Raw genomic sequence first — 19,282 nt, 5'->3', positions numbered from 1 at the left:
TCATAGTTTATCGTCTATGATTTTGTGGCAGGCTTGTTCCCAATCTATCCATATTTTATGTTTTAGGTGGGATTCTACCTACGTGGGTATGCTGTCACTGGAATTCCTTGTGTTGTTGCTCTTTTCGCTTGAATATTGCCTTCAATATCAGTGGCCGGGCACCCACAGATGGATTATTCATTCTGATATTTCAATTTTTTGGATTTGTATGAGGATGCCCTGGATTAGTGGGTTTTCAGTGGTTTTACGGTTTTTAGTTTTATGGCTAATACTGCAGACAAGTTATCACTACAGATAACTCACTTTTTTATCTGTAAAGGTTGTGCTTTTTTTTATTGCTAATAATTCTGTAATAAAGTTGTTACATATTGATCGTAGTTTAAAATTGTATAGTTGATTGCCATGAAAAACTCCAGCACCAACTCCATTGTTGGATTTGGATCCAATCGTCCTAGTTTTAATAAGCATTTATGTAAAAATGGCATTGTTACATACAGTAATAAAATTATAATTTGGGTCAATTTTGGAATTTGTCCACTCGTATGAAGTGAGTGATCCTGGGCAAACTGCGAATTAAGGAAGTCAGTAAGACGTAAATTGTAGATTTTTGATTAATTTTTTTTGTTTGTTTGTATCTTGTTCCTCTCTTCAGCAAGAACATATCGTTTTTGTCCACTGTGTGAGAGATAATAATATAATAAAACTCGGACGTTAAATTTCCGTTTAAATTTGAAAATGGGTGAAGATAAGGCTGATGTTAATCAATAGTTCGTGTATTTGAAGATCTAGTAGAAAAGTGAATCTCAACATCTGAGCGATGACGGATCAGCTGAGCCTCCCGACTTCAGACATGTTCTCCTTCTCGCACTGTACTCCTCTCAACTGTTTCGGTTCTGTATTCCAGGGGATTCAGCAAATTCCAGAGTTTGGAAAATTCAAATATTCAATCATATGTATTGCTTTTTAAACGGCGGAATATTCGTTGGAGCGAGTTGTAAATTTTCTTTTAGCCCTCACCCTTCACGATTCCTTTTAGCGAGGCTTTTATCCCGTACTTTGTCGACACCGTACCACTCTATTATTAGAAATCCATCCGTAAATTCACCCTTTTGTACGAATGTATTTCGGAATGAATGCGCGCAAAACGGCAGAGATCGACTTTTAAAATGAATCTATCTTGAGTCTGCAGCGGAAGTGTGAATTATGACCTTACAACAGACGACCACAAACACAACGAATCCTGAAAATGGAACACAATTAGAAAATCACGTAAGTCCTATCATGACTTTTTTTAAAGTTTTTATGTCCGTTGTTGTGAAAATCACATTACTACGGATTAACAGCCGTGCTATTATAAAAGTTAATTATTTGATTTGGAATATACATTGAAATCATATCTAAATGTCGGCTGCTGTATATATATTTAAAGAATTGACGGTGAAGATTGTAAACATTTGACATTGATATTTGTCATTTAGACCTTCTGATATGCATAATGATTCAGGTCTTTTTATTTCAACTCTAACATACCTATGTTCAATTGCAAAATCATGTAAAATTATAGGTATTTTTTTGTTTTTAAACCGCTTTCTTTATTTTCCCTTTGACCTATACTTACTCTGGTTAGTTCAGCTTTTACTTAGGCCCTTTATCTACATGAATTTTATACCTGTATATACACTGATGGACAAAATAAACGCACCACCCATAAATTTTAATGTATTTAGGTTTATCAATATTTCGCGTACCAAAAATAAGTTTGGTTGTGAACGGAGTGAATTACAACAATTTCACACAAAACCACAAGAATAGCACCTGAAGAAGATGACCCGAATAAAGGTCGAAATGTTAGCAAAAAAAGGAAAAAGATGTTTTTCTAAGCTACCTCATTCTTGACTACTCCTCATGAATCCAACAAATTAAAAAAAAACTTTTTTACCCCCTTTAATATCGAGTATTTCCAGCTCTGGTATGAATCACATTCGTTAAACACCTTTCCATTCTTTGAAAAAGATTTCTGATAAGTCCTTAGTAATTCTCTCCCATTCATCATCAACAGACGTTTCCAACTCTTCTAGGGTGTTAAGACTTGGGTTTCGCCATCGTACATGTCGCTTAAGTTGGTTCAAAATGGTTCAAATCTGGTCTTCGAGCTGGCCACACCATCCCTAACCACCCCAAACTACCTCATTCTTGACTGCTCCTCATGAATCCAACAAATTGTAAAAAAACAACTTTTTTACCCCCTTTAATATCAAGTATTTCAAGCTCTTGATGAATCACATTCGTTAAATGCCTTTCCATTCTTTGGAGAAGATTTCTGATAAAATGTTCAGTAATTCTTTCCCATTTATCATCAACAGATGTTTCCAACTCTTCTAGGGTGTTAGGACCTGGGTTGTGTGTTGCTTAAGTTGGTCTCAAATGTGTTTGATTGGGTTGAAATCTTGACTTAAAACTGGCCACACCAAGCATTCAACTCCAACCTCATTTAAAGTCATCCAGAACACGTGCTCTATTTGGCTGGCATTATTGGGGCAAATATCACTACATGTTCTTCGATTATGTCTTGCAAGTACCTCTGTGAAGTTATAGCACTCGCACAACCAATTCGGTGCGGACCAGGAAATGCCACCCCAGGGGCATACCTCTCTCCTGAACGTCTCCATATTAAATTACGCTAAAGATTCATCTGTAAAGAGAACACTTCCCATTCTTTCAATGTCCTATTCACATGTTCCCGCCTGGCCATTTTGTGAGCTGTGGTAAGAAGAGGTCAACGTGCCGGGTGCCATGGCTATTTTCATTATTCTTTTTAAAATCCTGGAGGAAATTAAAATATTCGAACTTGTCATCAGATTTCTTATCTCATGTCCCATAATGCTGAGGTTCATAAAGCCTGATGATGGATGAGTCTATCCTCCCTCTTCCTAGGTCGATCCTGGCTTGGCCTTCTAGTTTGAAGCCCTGTTTCTCTGAAGTGCCGAAGAACTCTTCTTATTGTAGAGTGATTTACACTCAAGTCTCCTGGCGACATCTCGCTGGCTAAATCTTTCCTCTAATAATGTAACCTTGTCATTATCATACTCACTCAAATGCCTGACTGGAGCCATTGGAAAAGGTTTAAGAATAAGAATATTATCAAATGAAATTAACAAAGGAAAAAGATTAGCTGAAATATACAGGCGTAGCACAATGGAAGAGCATAATGCTACTTTTTGTGTAAATGGGATTAATCAGTACAAAAAACTAAACAAAGGAAGTAAACAAAACATTGTTTTACTCTTTACTTTGATTACGATAGCTCCTAATTACCTGTATCTAATGTGGAAAGATAATGGATTTAATTGTAAACTAAATAAATTGAGTGTTAATAAATTAGTCCATCAGTGTATAATCCACATTTGAATAGGTACATAATTTTGATAAATAAATAAGTTTGAAATAAATTTAGTTACTTCTGCACTGTTCATCTTTTGTGCTGTTTGTGATCATTTGTAGTTCGTGTTTTGTTTATTAAGTAGAAGAAAATAAATTTTATTCTGGGGCTTTAGGCCTCCTTGAATAACAAAAGAGTACAAAAATTGGCACAATTTGAATCAAAATTATATAAATATTTAAATGTAATAGGAAAAAACAATAAATGAGACATACTAAATTAAATAAAAAGGGGAAAATTAACCATCCTCAGTGTTAACGAGTAAGAACAGGGGGTAGTCAAAAAGACAGGATTTAAAGGTGGAAAGGGTTAAGGCACAGTGAATTAAATTAGGTAGAGAATTCCAGAGATAGTAGGAATGGATAAGGAATGAACGATCAAAAGTGGTGGATTTGTAAGAGAGTGGGTAGGCATCAAAAGGGCAGGAACGAGTGTTTAAATGTTAACAGATTATAAATATAGGAAGGAGATTGGGAAGAAATTTTTTGATGGAAGAAGGGGCCAAGAAAGTATGGCCTTAGATAGGAGAGGTACAGCTATTTCAGTTCACAATACATATTAGAGACACATGAGATCTCTTTGGGAAGCTAAATATGAACCTAAGAAAGCAATTTCTTTTGAGTCTGTTAACAAACTCTTAATGAGTCTTACTTAGACCAAACACCAATAATCAAAATGGGGAAGCACAAGGGAAGAGACCAGGAGTTTGCGGGTGCTGATTGGGAAGAGTTGGCTAGCATGACGGAATTAAAAGAAGGTGGAGAAACTTCAGAACAGAAATTTGGGGTTTCCAGGATAGGGTTTGAACAAGGATGATCCAAGATTTTTGACAGATGGATAAAAGGAGATCGGTTGGTTGTTAATGCAGAGTGAAGGAATAGGAGGTAAGGATGAAGAATCCAAACGCTATAGCCTAGAACTTATTTATGTTGAGAAAAAGCCATTTTCAACAGCCCAAGCATTAAGATCCTCTTGGATTTGTGTTATTGAGATTTGAAGGTCATGAGGTGAAAAGGAAAGATTTGGAAATAATCTATGTAGAGGTGGTAGGTGCAATATTTGAGATATCATTAATATAACAATAAAAGAGGGAGGCAGATAAACTGGAGCTTTGAGGAAGACCAGTTTGGTCATTTAATATAAGATCTGCTTGTTGTAAAACAGGTGGACTATTTAAGATTGCAAAATGTTGAAATTTGTGACTCACCCATAAGAGCAGCAGGGAAATGACAAACTTCAATATTATTCTTCCATGATAATAACTGTTACATTTAAATTGAAAATTTATTTAAACATCATAATAAGTTAATGTCATTTATTGATTGTAGTAACCCTGTAGGACCTCCCTATATATGTAAAAATTATTTATTTTCTATAAACATTAATTAATTTAATTTTTTTATTTATTTTAGATGTATGTCCATTCAAGCAAGAGTCAAGAATCATGCCGTAGTGAGTCACAGACGTCAAGTCATACGTCCACAAATGTAGAAATATGTCGGATCTGTCACTGTGAAGGTGATGCAGAGGGTGGCCTTATCGCACCATGCTACTGTGCTGGCTCTCTTCGTTATGTTCACCAGGCCTGCCTCCAGCAGTGGATCAAATCTTCCAATATCCGCTGTTGTGAGCTCTGCAAGTTCCAGTTCATAATGCATACCAAGACGAAGCCGTTCATGGAGGTTGTTTTATCATTTTAGAAGGCTAATACATATGAAATAGTTTAATAGCATGCATAAAAATATTAATACATCATTTAAGGTATAAACTTCTAAACAATTATTTAAGAATGAATATAAATGTTTTTATTCCTTTTTTACTTATTTTTCAAAATGTCAATGATCTGGCATTGAATATTACCCAGGAAAAAATGTATAAATGTAACAACTGTAGAGGAATAGAGAATTTTTTCCCCTTAACAGTAGAGAGCTTGATGTTATTTTGATGTAGCTTTCTTTAAACATGAAATTATATACTTTTTAATTTTTCATCATTTAACCAGCTTTTGTAATTTGGTCATTACCAGCCTCTCTTTGCCATTGCTGTTGCAAGTTGTTAGCTCGCAGACAATATAGAGAAATCTTACAAGCTTCTGTTTGTTGATGTAAAAAAATAGGAGTTAGTTTTCATTTAAAAAAATATATATTGATTAAAATGTCTTTAAATTTCAATCTTAGTTTAGAAGGGAACATTTTCTCATTTTCAATTTTTAATTTGATACTCATTTCTACAGAAAACATTCTACCAAAATTTGGCATTTATATTTAATTACCAACAATATTTCTTTCACTTATATTTTCTTGATCGTTGTAGATCTTTGTATGTATTTGATTTGCATTAAAAAAAAAATCTTAGCACAGTTTAAATTACTGAATTAGTATTTGGATCATCAGTACTGTGAAAATTTGGCCCATTTATTTTTGGTGGTAAAAAAAAAAAATTACAACTAACGTTAAGTGTAATCACATTTTGCAACTACATAGTGAAATAAATACAATATAACATGAAATTAAGGTAGATTATCTTTGCGAATTGTTATAATCATCAATTTCAGTTGTTAAGAATTTATGGTATTTAGTGTTTTATGTTTCCTTTCTTCCTTTTTACTTGTTATAGTGGGAACCACTTGAAATGACAGGCTTTGAAAGGAGGAAGTTACTGTGTGCAGTTTTATTCCATGCAATAGCTCTCACGTGTGTAATCTGGTCACTTTATGTGCTAATCCATCGTACTGCAGAAGAGATACGTGACGGCATTCTCGAATGGCCATTCTGGACAAAACTAATAGTTGTAGCAATAGGCTTCACAGGTGGTGTTGTTTTCATGTATATCCAATGTAAAGCCTACATGCACATTTGTCAGAGATGGAAAGCCTTCAATAGGTACTTTTTGGCTGTTTGAATTGGACCCTCTTCTCCACTGATTAGAATTTTATTTCTGTTTACAGAGTCATTTACGTTCAGAATGCTCCTGAAAAGAATCCTCTCCAAACACAGACAGTTCCACCGCTTTCGCCCAACATCATCTCAGGCACAAGCCATAAAGCAGAGAATATTAGTAAATTGAAAAACTTTGCTGAAAGTGGAAATTTTAAAGATGAAACAAGTATTGACTTGAAAGGAGTTCGTAATTTACATATATTTTTTAATGATGAGAGTAGTGTTTGTGTTCAAAATGAGCAATTTTGTGGTTCTGATGAAGGTGATGGAACCTTAGAAGCAGTTAATGTCACACCAAATGGAAATCAAAGATGTGAAGATTTATCAACTTCATGGCATATCAAGATAGGTAAAAGCTCTGGTGGTGATCAATCGTACATCCCTGTACAACAAAGGTTGGTCTTAAAACATTTTAAAATTAATCTTATTACTACAATCATTTTAAAACAAAACAAAACCTTAGAACATTTCAATTGATGACGATTGTTGATGATTTGTTTCTTCACTTTGATAATAATTAAACCAATTAATAAATGACAACTTTTCCAGACGATTTCAATGGCCTTATGCACGTAATCACCTTTCAAGAGTCTCTCCATTAATCCCGACAAGGGAATCCTCACAAAACTGCTAACTCAAATAAACAAACAAACAAAAAACAGAAGATTATAAAATATTTACATTTTATTATTTTTATTTTACTTTGCAAATTATGTTTTTAAATTAATAAATGATATCCACTTTTATTGTATTTATTTTCAATTGTATTAACTATACATGTGGATGTCTTAATTGTCAATCGGCTTCATAAAATTCAGAGTTTACATAATAATTAATAAGAAAATACAAAATTAATTAGAAAAAATGTTTATGAATCAATCTAATCAAAAAGGTTGCTGGAACAATTAAATTGTACTCAATTACAAATTTCATATAATTTGGATATGTAATAATCATATAATTATTGAAAAAACATTTTAATTTTAGTTTGTTTATTTTAGTTTTATTTATTTAAATCATGCTTGATCAATAACATTCGTTTAGGATGTTAGAAGTATTTTATTTTACTAATTTTATTGAAACGGTTTATTAGTTCTCTAAACGGTCACTCTTGTTTTTTGTTCATTGCATAATTAATTTGGCTCTCAGACAATTGAGGGGAAATCTGACAAACACCAAAATCTTTAGTCTCTTTTTAATTTAGAAAATAGTCTTTTTCCCTACTCTTTGGTATAGGTAATAATAATAGGTAGCAATAGGGGGAGGTAAGAGATTATTTTAATATATATTCTTTTTTTAAATTAAATAAATAAACCTATAGAAATGATGAATTATGGAGTGTGTGGTGTTCAATCCTTTTTAAAAAAAGGATTAAATAAACCTAGGTAAAAGATATTTATCATTAATAAATAAATGTCACTATTAGACAAAATTAGTTTTTGTTTTTTAAATTTTTACATTGCAGTTAAATCAAAATTATATACATCCATTGTATTTTGTGGTCCAATTGACCCAATAACTTCTTTCAATTAATTAATCTTTATGTAAGGTATGGTTGAAATGGAAAAAAAAGGGAAAATTGAAAGGTAGGTTGAGATGGGTGTCCGAGTGGATCGAAGTCACAATAACTCAAGTGGTAGAGCAGTGGCATATTTAGCCAAAGGTCGTGGGTTCGAATCCCACTCGTGACACTAACTTTTTCTTTTCAACCAATACCTTACACAAAGATTAATCAATTGAAAAAAATTATATACATTTTTAATAGCATTTATATTTTGCACATAACAAAGAATCTCAAATTAGTCTTTTCAAATATAGTCACTTACACATTTGACATACTAAACTCAGTAACATACATTTTTATTCAAGTCTACCTGCAGAATAATAATGAAGTGTTTGTAGATACTTTTTTTAGACAGTTTTTATTATATATTGGAATATAATGGTTCAGTAACAAAGTAGAAAAAGGATTAAATAATAATCCGTTTTGGAAACCTATGTATAAACTTCAAAATTACAGCCATTTTTCGTGGTATTAAAATGAAAATAACTATTTTTCTTCATTTTTTTTGTCCTTAATTTTTGTATTTTTTTATGAATTGCTTTATTTTTTAAATTATTTCCACATGTTCAAATGTACTTATGATGTTTTGACATCCGTTTTCAAGTAATGGTTTGTTTCTTTATTGCTCAAAAATGTACTTTAAAATTCTTTTGTATTTGAGCAGTAAAGAAATGAACAATCTACTTAAAAAAAGGTATTGTTATACATTTGAACATACTTTTAAAACACCAAGAAAAAAGGCCTAAAAATTAAAAAAAGAAATAATAATTTGATTAAGGTTTATGATTATTAAGTTCAAATAAGTCCTAATTATCCATGACTCAAAAATCACTTTTGTTAGTCCTCAGCATTACCTTAAGATTTTCTAATTAAAATTAATACCTTAGCTTCTTGAAAATCAATATTCACATTAATTTATAATATGTAATGATAATACTTGATAATAATGAAATTTGTAGAAATGAAATAATAGGGAAAGCAAATAATTTTTTTATAAAGCAATTAACATGCCATTAAATATTGATCCAATATAAAGTCAGAGTCATATTTATAGCAAGTTTTTTCTATAATTTTTTTAAATGTTTAACATAAAGACAAGAAAAAGTAAAAGTTCTTTGTATCTTTTTTTTTTATATTTATATAATGGTTTTTGTTTTGTTAAGGAGTGCCGAAGAACCAGGAAAATCTTCAATTTCTGAGTATGGTGATTCAAGCGCAGACGATGGCATTACGTATAAAGCTGGGGATGCGCCTTGCGGAAGTAAGAATGATTCGGTTTTGAAGTTGCAAACCAAGAAGGCAGAGATAGTAATAAAATTCAAGCAGAGTTCGATGGATGACATAAACGAGGAGGTGCAGAATAAAGACAGAAAGGATACTTCCGTAAACATTAAAATTGACGACAATGACAATGATCCTATCGTCATAGATGTGGTCACTAAAGGCCAGACTGAGACTAGTAGTAGTAAAGATCCGGTTAAAATATCTTTTGGTTTCAAACAAAACGACGAAGAAAGAGTTGGCGACAAAACCGATTGCTGCAATAGCAACTCTACAAATAAACTGTTTCAGACAGCTTACTTGGACGATTCTTGTGCTGAAACAGATGCAGCGTCGCATTTGCCACTTCTTCCAAATAAATGTCCACAAGGAAAAAATTGACCATAAGACTGATTTTTATTGTACAATTTCAATTTATTGAATAACTAAAGGTAATAAAATTATATTACCATTTAAACATGATGGTAGCAACTGAAGAATTCTTTGTTTTAAAATATTACATATTTTTTCAGTCGAAGAGAGATTAAGTTGTTTTAATTAAGGGGATTGTTAAAGTTTACACATTATTTATAAACCATTTAATGCAATAAAGCATATGGTCTATTACTGTTGGTAGAAACAAATTTTAAAGAAAAGTAGAAGTAGTCTTTTATAGATTTTAGTAATTCATAAAAATAACCCAAAAAAGCGAGTAAAAATTGTGTTCACTATTATAAAGACTGAAAAAAATATTTCACCTTGCGTATCTATCATAAATTATTATGAAATTTAATGCTTCCTAGCAACCTGCTCTCAATTTGTTATTCCACTTTTTTGAATATTGAAAGTACAGTTCCAACTGTATGTATTGTTTGTTTAAATTAGTGAACTTTTTTTTTTTTTAATCTGCAATAAAAACAGAGATAAAAAATGTACAGAAGTTATTTACTACAATTTGTAATGTACTATCGTATTTACACATTTTACAGCTACAATGTAAATTAATATTTATGTTAATAGAAATTATAGTTTCTTTTATAAATATACTTTATCAGCACAAACACTATAATGGAATATAAATTATTTTTGCTCATAAATAATAATTTAAAATAAGAGTATAATCAATTAAACTGTAAATTGACTGATGTATGTACTAAGGTCAATAATCATTATTAATTGAGTTATATGAATGATATTCGAAATGGGGAAAAAAAAGAAAAAAAAAAGATGGTAGTGTTTAATAGACCTTACCACTATTTTTATATATAGATCTGTTAAATAATGCTTTTCAAAGTGTAGTTATATTTTTGCAGGTTAGCAGTAAAAACAATAATGGTAGTGTAATAAATAAAACAGTGAAATATATCAAATGAGAAAATTTAAACAATGCAAACACTTTACAGGAAACTTTTGTTTTTACAATTCAATAAATGTTATCATTTCTCATGTTTAATTTTTTACCTCTTTAGTTTGCAATAGTTCTGAATAAGTTCTGCATTTAAAAATTATAGTATAATATACCATAATAATATATTATACTATAAAATAATACTCTTTAACAGTGTCATCAGATAATTTTAAAATAGTTAACTATTAAACGCTTTTACAGTTTCAGTTTTATTTGGTTAAAAAATCTGTTGTGTTCTCAGTACTAGTCATGCATCTGCCTATCTTCACTGTTTTGGCCTGTCAGGCGTGTTTCAGCATCCCACCATCTTCAGAGATGGATTAGTGTTCTTGTTTAGTAGGGTGCTGGGGTCATTCGGGCAGTAGTGACTTACATACCAGCCCAAACCTGAATATATTCACGCACTTTCCTTTCTCCGCTCGAATATAATAATTTTTGAATTGCTATCTCTTGATTTTTTTAAATGAAACTTTTCTAAGTTCTCTTGTAGAGCGAGCACAAGGTTCTCTTTCTTTGTCTCAAGCTACATATGCCGTAACAAGAGTCATCAAATTTTACAAGAAATTTGACCATCAAAACAAATGGTAAATCGAAGAAAACATTCTGGCTCAGTTCATTTCTTGCTGATCTATTTTTCATAAAATAGCTGACTCCCCAAATGCTGTCAAATCATAAAATGTAGTAGATCACTACACAATGTATATATTTTGTACAGGGAGTAATAAAAAAAAATTAATTATAATAATTAAATACAGAAATAACAATAATGGTACATCTAGAAACTTTAAAAATGTTCAAATATTCCTGGCCTCAAACTATGGGAATTTTTATGTGAATGGAATAGACATGCTACCTGAAAGATGGCAAAAAGTAATTTAAACAATGGATAATACATCTCCGAATAGTTAAAAACATCCCATGCATAAAAAAAATATATACTACAAAAAAGTACTTATTTTCTTGCCAACCCAATAACTGCATATTCCCGTTAATTAGTGGGTGTTATGAACATACAATTGAGGGCAAGCAAAAATATTGAAACTGAATATTTCATAATTCGTGAGATTTATTGATTTAAAATGTTTACAATTAATAACATAATTAATTTTTCAAGGCAACAGATTGCAAAATTGAATAACAGCTCATTTAAAAAATAATTATCCTTCAAATTGCAGCAGTTTTGAATATTTAATATTCGGCAGCTTTTGTATAAAATTTAAAAAATAATAATATACTTTTAATAGCAATATAAAGCAAATTTTGATTATGCGTTCAAATCCACTGGCTTTTTTTTTAATGCTTTCAGCTCACAATTGAAACCAACGCTTTCTTGTAATTGCCAGAAGTATCATCCTAAAAATTGATATGATTGTATAACAGTACATATTTATGTTAATCAACTATATAAATTTAGACTTACAATGATCCAGCTTTCAAGGGACTTGCCATACTTTTCCTCAAACACTTTTTTAATATCTCCTAAATCAATTTCCGATCTTGTTACAATGATTCTTATAAGCGTTTTGTCATTGGTACCTAAGCCTTTCATACTTTTGTACAGTCTTTCGGCAAGAAAACCAACTTTACTTTTGACACATTTGACTAAAAAATTATTAATACACATAACACAGTTTATGTATGTTTAATGTCAATGATACATTCATTACATTTTAATCATAAAAATTAGTATGAAATTTGAAAAGGAGAACTTAATTTTTTTTGTGAGTGACTCGATGAAACAGTAACAAAAATTGGCTTTTTACGATTAATAGAAACTTTTTTTGGCAGGGGGCCACAATAAATTTGGCACATAATAAAGGAAAAAGATTTTAGTGTTTCCATTCCACCTTACCAGTTTCTCTTGACAATAAACCTTTAATGAACTTATCATTTCAAAAATCATATAATAATAATTACTTACTAATTCCAAGAAGGCCATCCTTAACATTCCCAGAGAATTCTTTTTCAACTGCCACTTCAATATCATTTCCTGATATTACCTCATATCTTTGGAATACTTTTCTTAAATGTTGGTAACTCCTAGTAACAAGGATTTTATTAAAAACTGACTCATCGGTTCCCCATTTTTTTGCTTCTCCGGCTGCATGAAGAGCCTCAGCATCAGTATTTACAAGGGCGTCATCCACATTATCATTTTCATCACGATTTCCCTATCAGAAGAAGAAAAAAAATAGAAAACAACTTATTTTGAAAAATGTCTATTTCTTACCAAGGACATAGAGACACAGAGGTGCTTGAAATGTCCAGATGTGTCTCCTTTCAGGGCACTTTCCATCGACTTTCCATATTCTGATAAAACATGACAACAATAACTATTTCGTAATATAGAAATGAATAAAGTTTCTTACTCTGTTCATAATATCCAGCAATTGTTTTGATGCCAAAGTTGCTAAGTGTACATAAGATCTCGATGATGGCATCCTCATCAGTTCCCAAGCCAGAGATGGCTTTATGCATTTCATCAGCATAGAATTCGGGCAAAGGTGTCAACAAGGCAATGATCACATCTTCAAATTTACCTCCAAGCTTTTTTTTGAGATGAGAAACAAGATCCTGAAATTATGACAATTTGTGATTATTATTAACATTTAAACTTCATTATCTAAATTTGTCTCTTATCTAGTCACGTCTTTGAAAGAAAAACACTCTGCTCATGACCCTGGCTGTTTGCCAGCTGATAAGGGAGAAGAATAAGCTCATTCATTCTTTCAAACCAGATACACAAATTTATATTACCCTCTGCTAGTATAAAGATCCATATTTTCACTTAAATTGATGCATATGGTCAATACGATATAAAAAGTTGGGAATTTGGAATGGAAAATTGAAAGAAAAGTAATTCTCGCCATAAAACATCCCCCAAATGTTGAGTTCATGGAAAAGGGGTCATAATCACTTTAGAATATTTATTTTCAAATAAAATTCCAAGCACTATACTGCCATTCGAACCCAGAACCTCTGGTGTGGGAAATAAGTCAGACACCCCCTAACCACCAGGGACCTTATGGTAAATTATTATACACATTATTCAATTTAATTAAGTCCAAACTTACAATAAATTAAAAAATAATAATTTATATTAAATATTCACAAACAATAAGGGTGTCCGTAGTATTGCTCGAGAGGCACAAAAAGTAAAAAGTAAATTGTTTTTCATACAAAATAAATTAGAAAGAGAATAGAAACACATACTAAATCAAAGGATCAGGTCTCTTCGATCACCCGATTTTATTGACATAATTAACTCGGTGAGATTTCTTCATGGTGTCATAAACAGATGTTTGGTCAAATACCCTGGTCGGTTCGATCTGTTATGAAAATATAACATGACAAAAACTGTGTCTGTCTTATGAACATAAGAAACATGTCTAAAAAAATTCATCAACTTCAGACCAGTATGTACGTAAATTATGTCATGATCGTGTGGAGTTTACTTTTTAAAAATAAACTATTTGTTTGTTACAATAATAAAATAGTTTGTTCAAGGTTTCAAGAGAAACCTTTTCTTTTACACAATCCAGATGACTCTCTTAAATTAAAAATAGAATTAGCAACCATTCCGATTACTGCTAATAATGTATTCCCTCTTCAGAATTTCCAGTTTTTATAGAGGAGCAAAAGGAAGGAGTTTATTTTTTCATGTGCACATAATGAAGAGGAGGTAAGTCTGGTATGCTATCTATGACCCTATATGCTTTAAACATTTTTTTTCTCGCTATCTTTGTCACTGACTCTCTCATATTTTGTTTCCTGTTTTCTTAGTTTGCTGCTTCTTGAAGGTATCTCAGGCTGTCAAAAGACTATTAAAAGAACAAGGAAAACCATAAACGCATAACACTTCAAGCTTCCTCCAGAACCACCGCTAAGAGCTAGACAGTGCCTAGAGGAACCCCCGTAATGCCAAGGCGAAGAGCCGGCAGTCAACTCACCTGAAAAATATGCTGTGCCCCTCCCCAGAGAGAAAGGAGAAAGCCACGACAGGTGTTGTGATAATGGATATTCCTACGACCCCGATATCCTGTCACTTTATTATGTGGCCCATTCAATAGTACAAGTAAATGAAGGGTACACCCAAAAAAATTGGTCTTTTCACATGCTTCAGTACAAAAAAAAACACAATATATACTTGAAAAATAATGTCATAATAAAAAAAACCTCAATGTTCTAATGGTACAACAAACAAAAAAATCTGTTTGATCTGGATGTGCCACAAAGGTTTGCTTCTTTCAATGTCTCAAGCAGAAGAGAGCTACCTAGTACTTCCACTGTCAGGAAGGGGTTTCATCTGATGATGCCCGAGGTTCCGCAATTACACGATAACCTCCCACACCAAGTCTGGTCACATTTACTCCCCAATAGAAGTCAATATTCCAATAGTAGAATAGTAGTCAATATTCCTCCAGGTGGGTTTACACCCTCAATTCAGGATAATAAGTTACTTTCACTCTCCAAACAACACACCAGAGTACTCGATATTCCTCGTGGTGGAAATTGGTAGATTTTGAGATTACCTGTTGCATACAAACCAACTTCCTCTCATAATATTAGTAGTTTAGGTGCATTGAAGTTGAGAGCTTTTGTGTTCTGCCAGATGTTCTATTTATCCACAATATGATATGCATTGGTTTTACATAAAAATTAAGATAATAAAATAAATAATAATAAATACAATTTTTAAAAAAATTGGAAGGTCATGAGCCAGCTTTGGCCTATTTGACCTTTATTCCGTTCTTTATTTATTCATTATTATATCATTATTATTTTTACTTATGCACATACTTATTTTTTTTTTTCACATCGTGGGGTGAGGCCAGCAGAGCAAATGGAGCCATGTCACTGAGATGTTAATTATTGTACTGTATACATATTTTTTGTAGATGGTTTTGCATTGATAAATTTCTGCAATATACTTTTGTAAAAATAAGAGAGAAAAAAATGTGCACATCTTGCATATTGACATATGTACTGCTTAAATTCAATAAAATATTCTATTATATTATATTATTATTTATTTTATAGAATAGTAACAACTCACGCCTCCATGAAGGGTCGTCTTGTAAGCTTCGATGATTTCAAGCCGTTGAACGCTGGTTCTTTTCGTGATGACATCGATGATGTCCTGTTCGGTGCCGTTGCCTTTTACAACATTGACCAGGGTAGCTGCATCTTTCTGAGCGTCGAAATTTTTCGCCGGGAAAACCGTAGGCGTGCACTGAACATAAAAATAGATTGTACAATCGGATCGGGCTTTTATTTAAAATGAAACCAACTTGAAAAGGGGTGTGTTTTGGCTGGGACATCTTTATTGAGGACGACACGATCTATTCGAGTCAAAAGGGCGTTTGCCGTTTGGTTCGGTGGTTTAGTAATACTGATGTTATGCGACCTCGGTCGATTGCACAGCAAGCGCTATGACTCAATATGTATTACAAACCAGTTTTGTTTATCTTATTGTCTGCAGTCTGACACAATCTCTATTCTTGTCGAAACCATTCCCCTCCACGGATACTTGACATGTTTTTCTAATCATAAATATCTCATATATAAATCGATTAAGAGTAGTATCGAGAAATAAAATAATAATAATAATTTAATACTTTAATTGCTATGCCATCGTTGGTAATCCCAACACTAATGTACTATACATGCAGCTTCCTACAAAAAATACCCGCCCGTTTTATCCGAAATTTTTAATTTTATAATTTTGTGTGCAGTGATACAAATGTAAAAGGCGAATCTCCATAGCATTTTTTCAACCGCATTTAAACAACCGTAATTGAGAAGATTGGGTAATAAAAACATGTAAATAACAACTAACAAAAAGAAAATTTTTTAGTATAGCAGTCATAATTGATCCTATTAATTATACTTTTTATCTAAGGTCTTGGTGGAGTTGAAAAAGTTAACGCACAAGCGGGATTTGAACCCGCGACGTTCGGCTCGTTTGAAGTAACTTGCTTGACTGCTAATTTTTTCATCACAACCAAGAACCTCCATAAAAAGTAGAATTAATTTATGTACACTGAACATTGTTGTGAAAAATAAGTTCTCAATAGATATACAGTTCGAGGTCAAAAATCAAAATTGTATACTACAAACAAAAGGGGCATCCGACAGCTTGGACATTTCAGCCCCCATCAACCTGCACACAATAACAAACCAATTCAATTGGGGTTTATGGGATACTATTATAAATATAATGCCATCAACCCAAGTCACTTACACAGCTCGAGGGGGGATGCTATTCCACCATCAGCCCCACCCCATTCACTCTATTAAATACGCTTACTCATACAAAACACATCTTGACGGCTATATACAATAAAAAATTCCAAATTCCTCTAAAAAACGGAACAGAGGACCCTGAAACTAGTTACCATGTTCGAGAACCATTCTTAAATCTGGCAGCATGCCTACACGCTCTCTGTATGGAGGCATGACACACCTCTATTATGCAGGACACACCGAGCAGCCTTTCTCTGCATAAGGGACACCTGCGCGGGCTTTGACTCAAAAGCAGGTGCCCGTGTGTCAACTGCCATAGCCAATCCTCAATCGGGTGAGGATGATGCCTCGTCTCCTGCTCAGATTTTCTGAGTGTATCTTACAATTAAAATATTAATAATATTTTCGACTTGCAGAGAAAAATAATATACACTGTTGGACAAATTTAACTTACCACTCAATTTATTTAGTTTAAAATTAAATCAGTTTCAATATTAAATACAGGTAATTAGGTGCTATCACAGTCAAAATAAACAGCAAATAATGTTTACTTCCTTCATTTACTTTTGTACTGATTAATCCCATTTGTACAAAAAACAAGCATTATACCTTTCTTTTCTGCTACGACTAAAGATCACTTTCATCCATCATTTCCCATTGTTGATTTCATTTGATATTCTTAAACCCTTTTCAAAAGGTCCAGTCAAGCATTTGAGTACGATGGTGTCAGGGTCATAATATTACTAGAGGAAGGATAGAGCGAGTGTGAAGTAGAAAACAAGGATAGGGTCGGCCTAGGGTCTCCAGATGAGAGAGAGACAATAGATTCATCTGTCATCCGGCTCTACAAAACCGCATTACAGGAATGAGATAAGACATAAAATTTTCAATTTCCTCCCAAACTGTAAGAAGAAGACTCCATAAAAATAACCTCAGGGCCTGGCACACGGCTTATGGACTTCTCCTAACTACAGCTCAGAAAATGGGCAGGCTTTACTTCACATGGGAACATATGAATAGAGCAGGAAGATTGGGGAAGTGTTCTCTTTGTAGACGAGATGAAAGTTTGCGTCAGATGGGCATAATTTCATATGTAGATGCTCAGTTGAAAGGTGCGCCCAATGCCGTATGGCTCCTCAGGTGGCGGTTCTGGGGTGGTATTTCCTTGGATACCCACACCGAATTGGTTATTGTGCAAGGAAATATCTCTAACTTCACAGAAGTACTTACAAGACATAATCGAAGAACATGTAGTGCTATTTGCCCCCGTAGAGCACGTATTGTGAATGACTACCTAAGTGAAGTTGGAATTGTGTGCTTGGTTTGGCCCACTTGAAGTTCAGATTTGAACACATTTGGGACCAACTTGAGCAACGGCGAATGTGCACATTACCCTCAGTAATTCTTAATTATTGGTGGTTATATGTATATTATATAGACAAGTTTTATGACACATGTTCAGCTAGCCCATAATATTCTGTATATATCTCTAATATATTTTGTTATCACAAGGAGTATTTAAATTACTCCAATTATAAGCATAAAGACTGGATCGAATTTTTTGACAATGAACTGTGATACATTTTGTAAATGATGGCTCTACCCACAGAATTTCTGTGAGCAGAACCGTCATTTACAAAAAGTGAATCCAACTCACCCCACTTACTATTTCTATAGAACTGTGATATGTACAAATTACTCTTGTCTCACAATTATTTCTCTGTTAATAATTATTTATTTGTAAATGTATTTATAATTTGTTGTGCTTTGACTGTTATTAAAAATTATTTTATGAAGACATTACAAGTTGTCATGGGTTTTTTAAATTTTTTCCCCTATTTAATTTTCTTCTTTTTCAAAAAGCATTAATTATATGTTAGATGATAAAGGTGAAAAATGAAACTCCCTGGAACTAATGTTTAAATTGTAAATCTTCAATTCTTCTGGCAATAAAGATTAATATTATATTTGTATTATTGGCAGTGAATGTATTTATTAGCACAAATGAGTAGTTTGAGGGGAGTACTGAGTACTCCATCAACCCTCAATTGTAATAGTTATGTGTAAAGGCTAATGAATATCAACTTCTCCACCAACCTGGGTGAATATGAAAGAATACATTTGAGAATGAATAAAAGAGAGAGTGTGTCTAGGTTTCAAAACAGCATATCTTAGGGGTTGAAACGACCAACCAGTCGACACCCCATAGCACCTAACTTCTCCGATGCGTTAAACCAAATCACCAAAGTGGGTACATGTAAGGAAAGAGCACAGCATACAAAAATCAATCAAACAAATTAATTGTATGTTTAAAATGTAAAATAATAAATGAATAATTATTTATTTACAGCTATTCTGTTATATATTTGTACATTTTTGCATTATGCAAGATGAATCCTTTGTTGACTTTTTCTAAAAAAAAAAAA

At 32.5% G+C, this 19,282-nt stretch overlaps 2 protein-coding genes across 2 annotated transcripts; one reads left to right on the top strand and one right to left on the bottom strand.

Annotated features, from left to right (window-relative positions):
- Window positions 1–481: 481 nt before the first annotated feature.
- Window positions 482–10,428, top strand: LOC106667597. The gene is made up of 5 exons (XM_014395643.2): window positions 482–1,269; window positions 4,852–5,121; window positions 6,056–6,321; window positions 6,387–6,773; window positions 9,106–10,428. The coding sequence occupies exons 1-5, from the start codon at window positions 1,204–1,206 to the stop codon at window positions 9,602–9,604; spliced, it is 1,488 nt and encodes a 495-aa protein (XP_014251129.1). The 5' UTR covers window positions 482–1,203; the 3' UTR covers window positions 9,605–10,428.
- Window positions 10,429–11,656: 1,228 nt separating this feature from the next.
- Window positions 11,657–16,153, bottom strand: LOC106667618 (annexin B9). The gene is made up of 7 exons (XM_014395679.1): window positions 15,902–16,153; window positions 15,667–15,843; window positions 12,980–13,184; window positions 12,841–12,920; window positions 12,532–12,781; window positions 12,031–12,212; window positions 11,657–11,963 (listed from the first exon to the last, which is right to left on the bottom strand). Exons 1-7 carry the CDS (start codon window positions 15,929–15,931, stop codon window positions 11,913–11,915), a joined length of 975 nt encoding a protein of 324 aa, XP_014251165.1. The 5' UTR covers window positions 15,932–16,153; the 3' UTR covers window positions 11,657–11,912.
- Between the last annotated feature and the right edge of the window lie 3,129 nt (window positions 16,154–19,282).

Source organism: Cimex lectularius, unplaced genomic scaffold (assembly GCF_000648675.2).
Source record: "Cimex lectularius strain Harlan isolate CLEC.00 unplaced genomic scaffold, Clec_2.1 scaffold171, whole genome shotgun sequence".
Classification (NCBI taxonomy): Eukaryota; Metazoa; Arthropoda; class Insecta; order Hemiptera; family Cimicidae; genus Cimex; species Cimex lectularius.
This window is presented reverse-complemented; position numbering and strand designations above follow the sequence as displayed.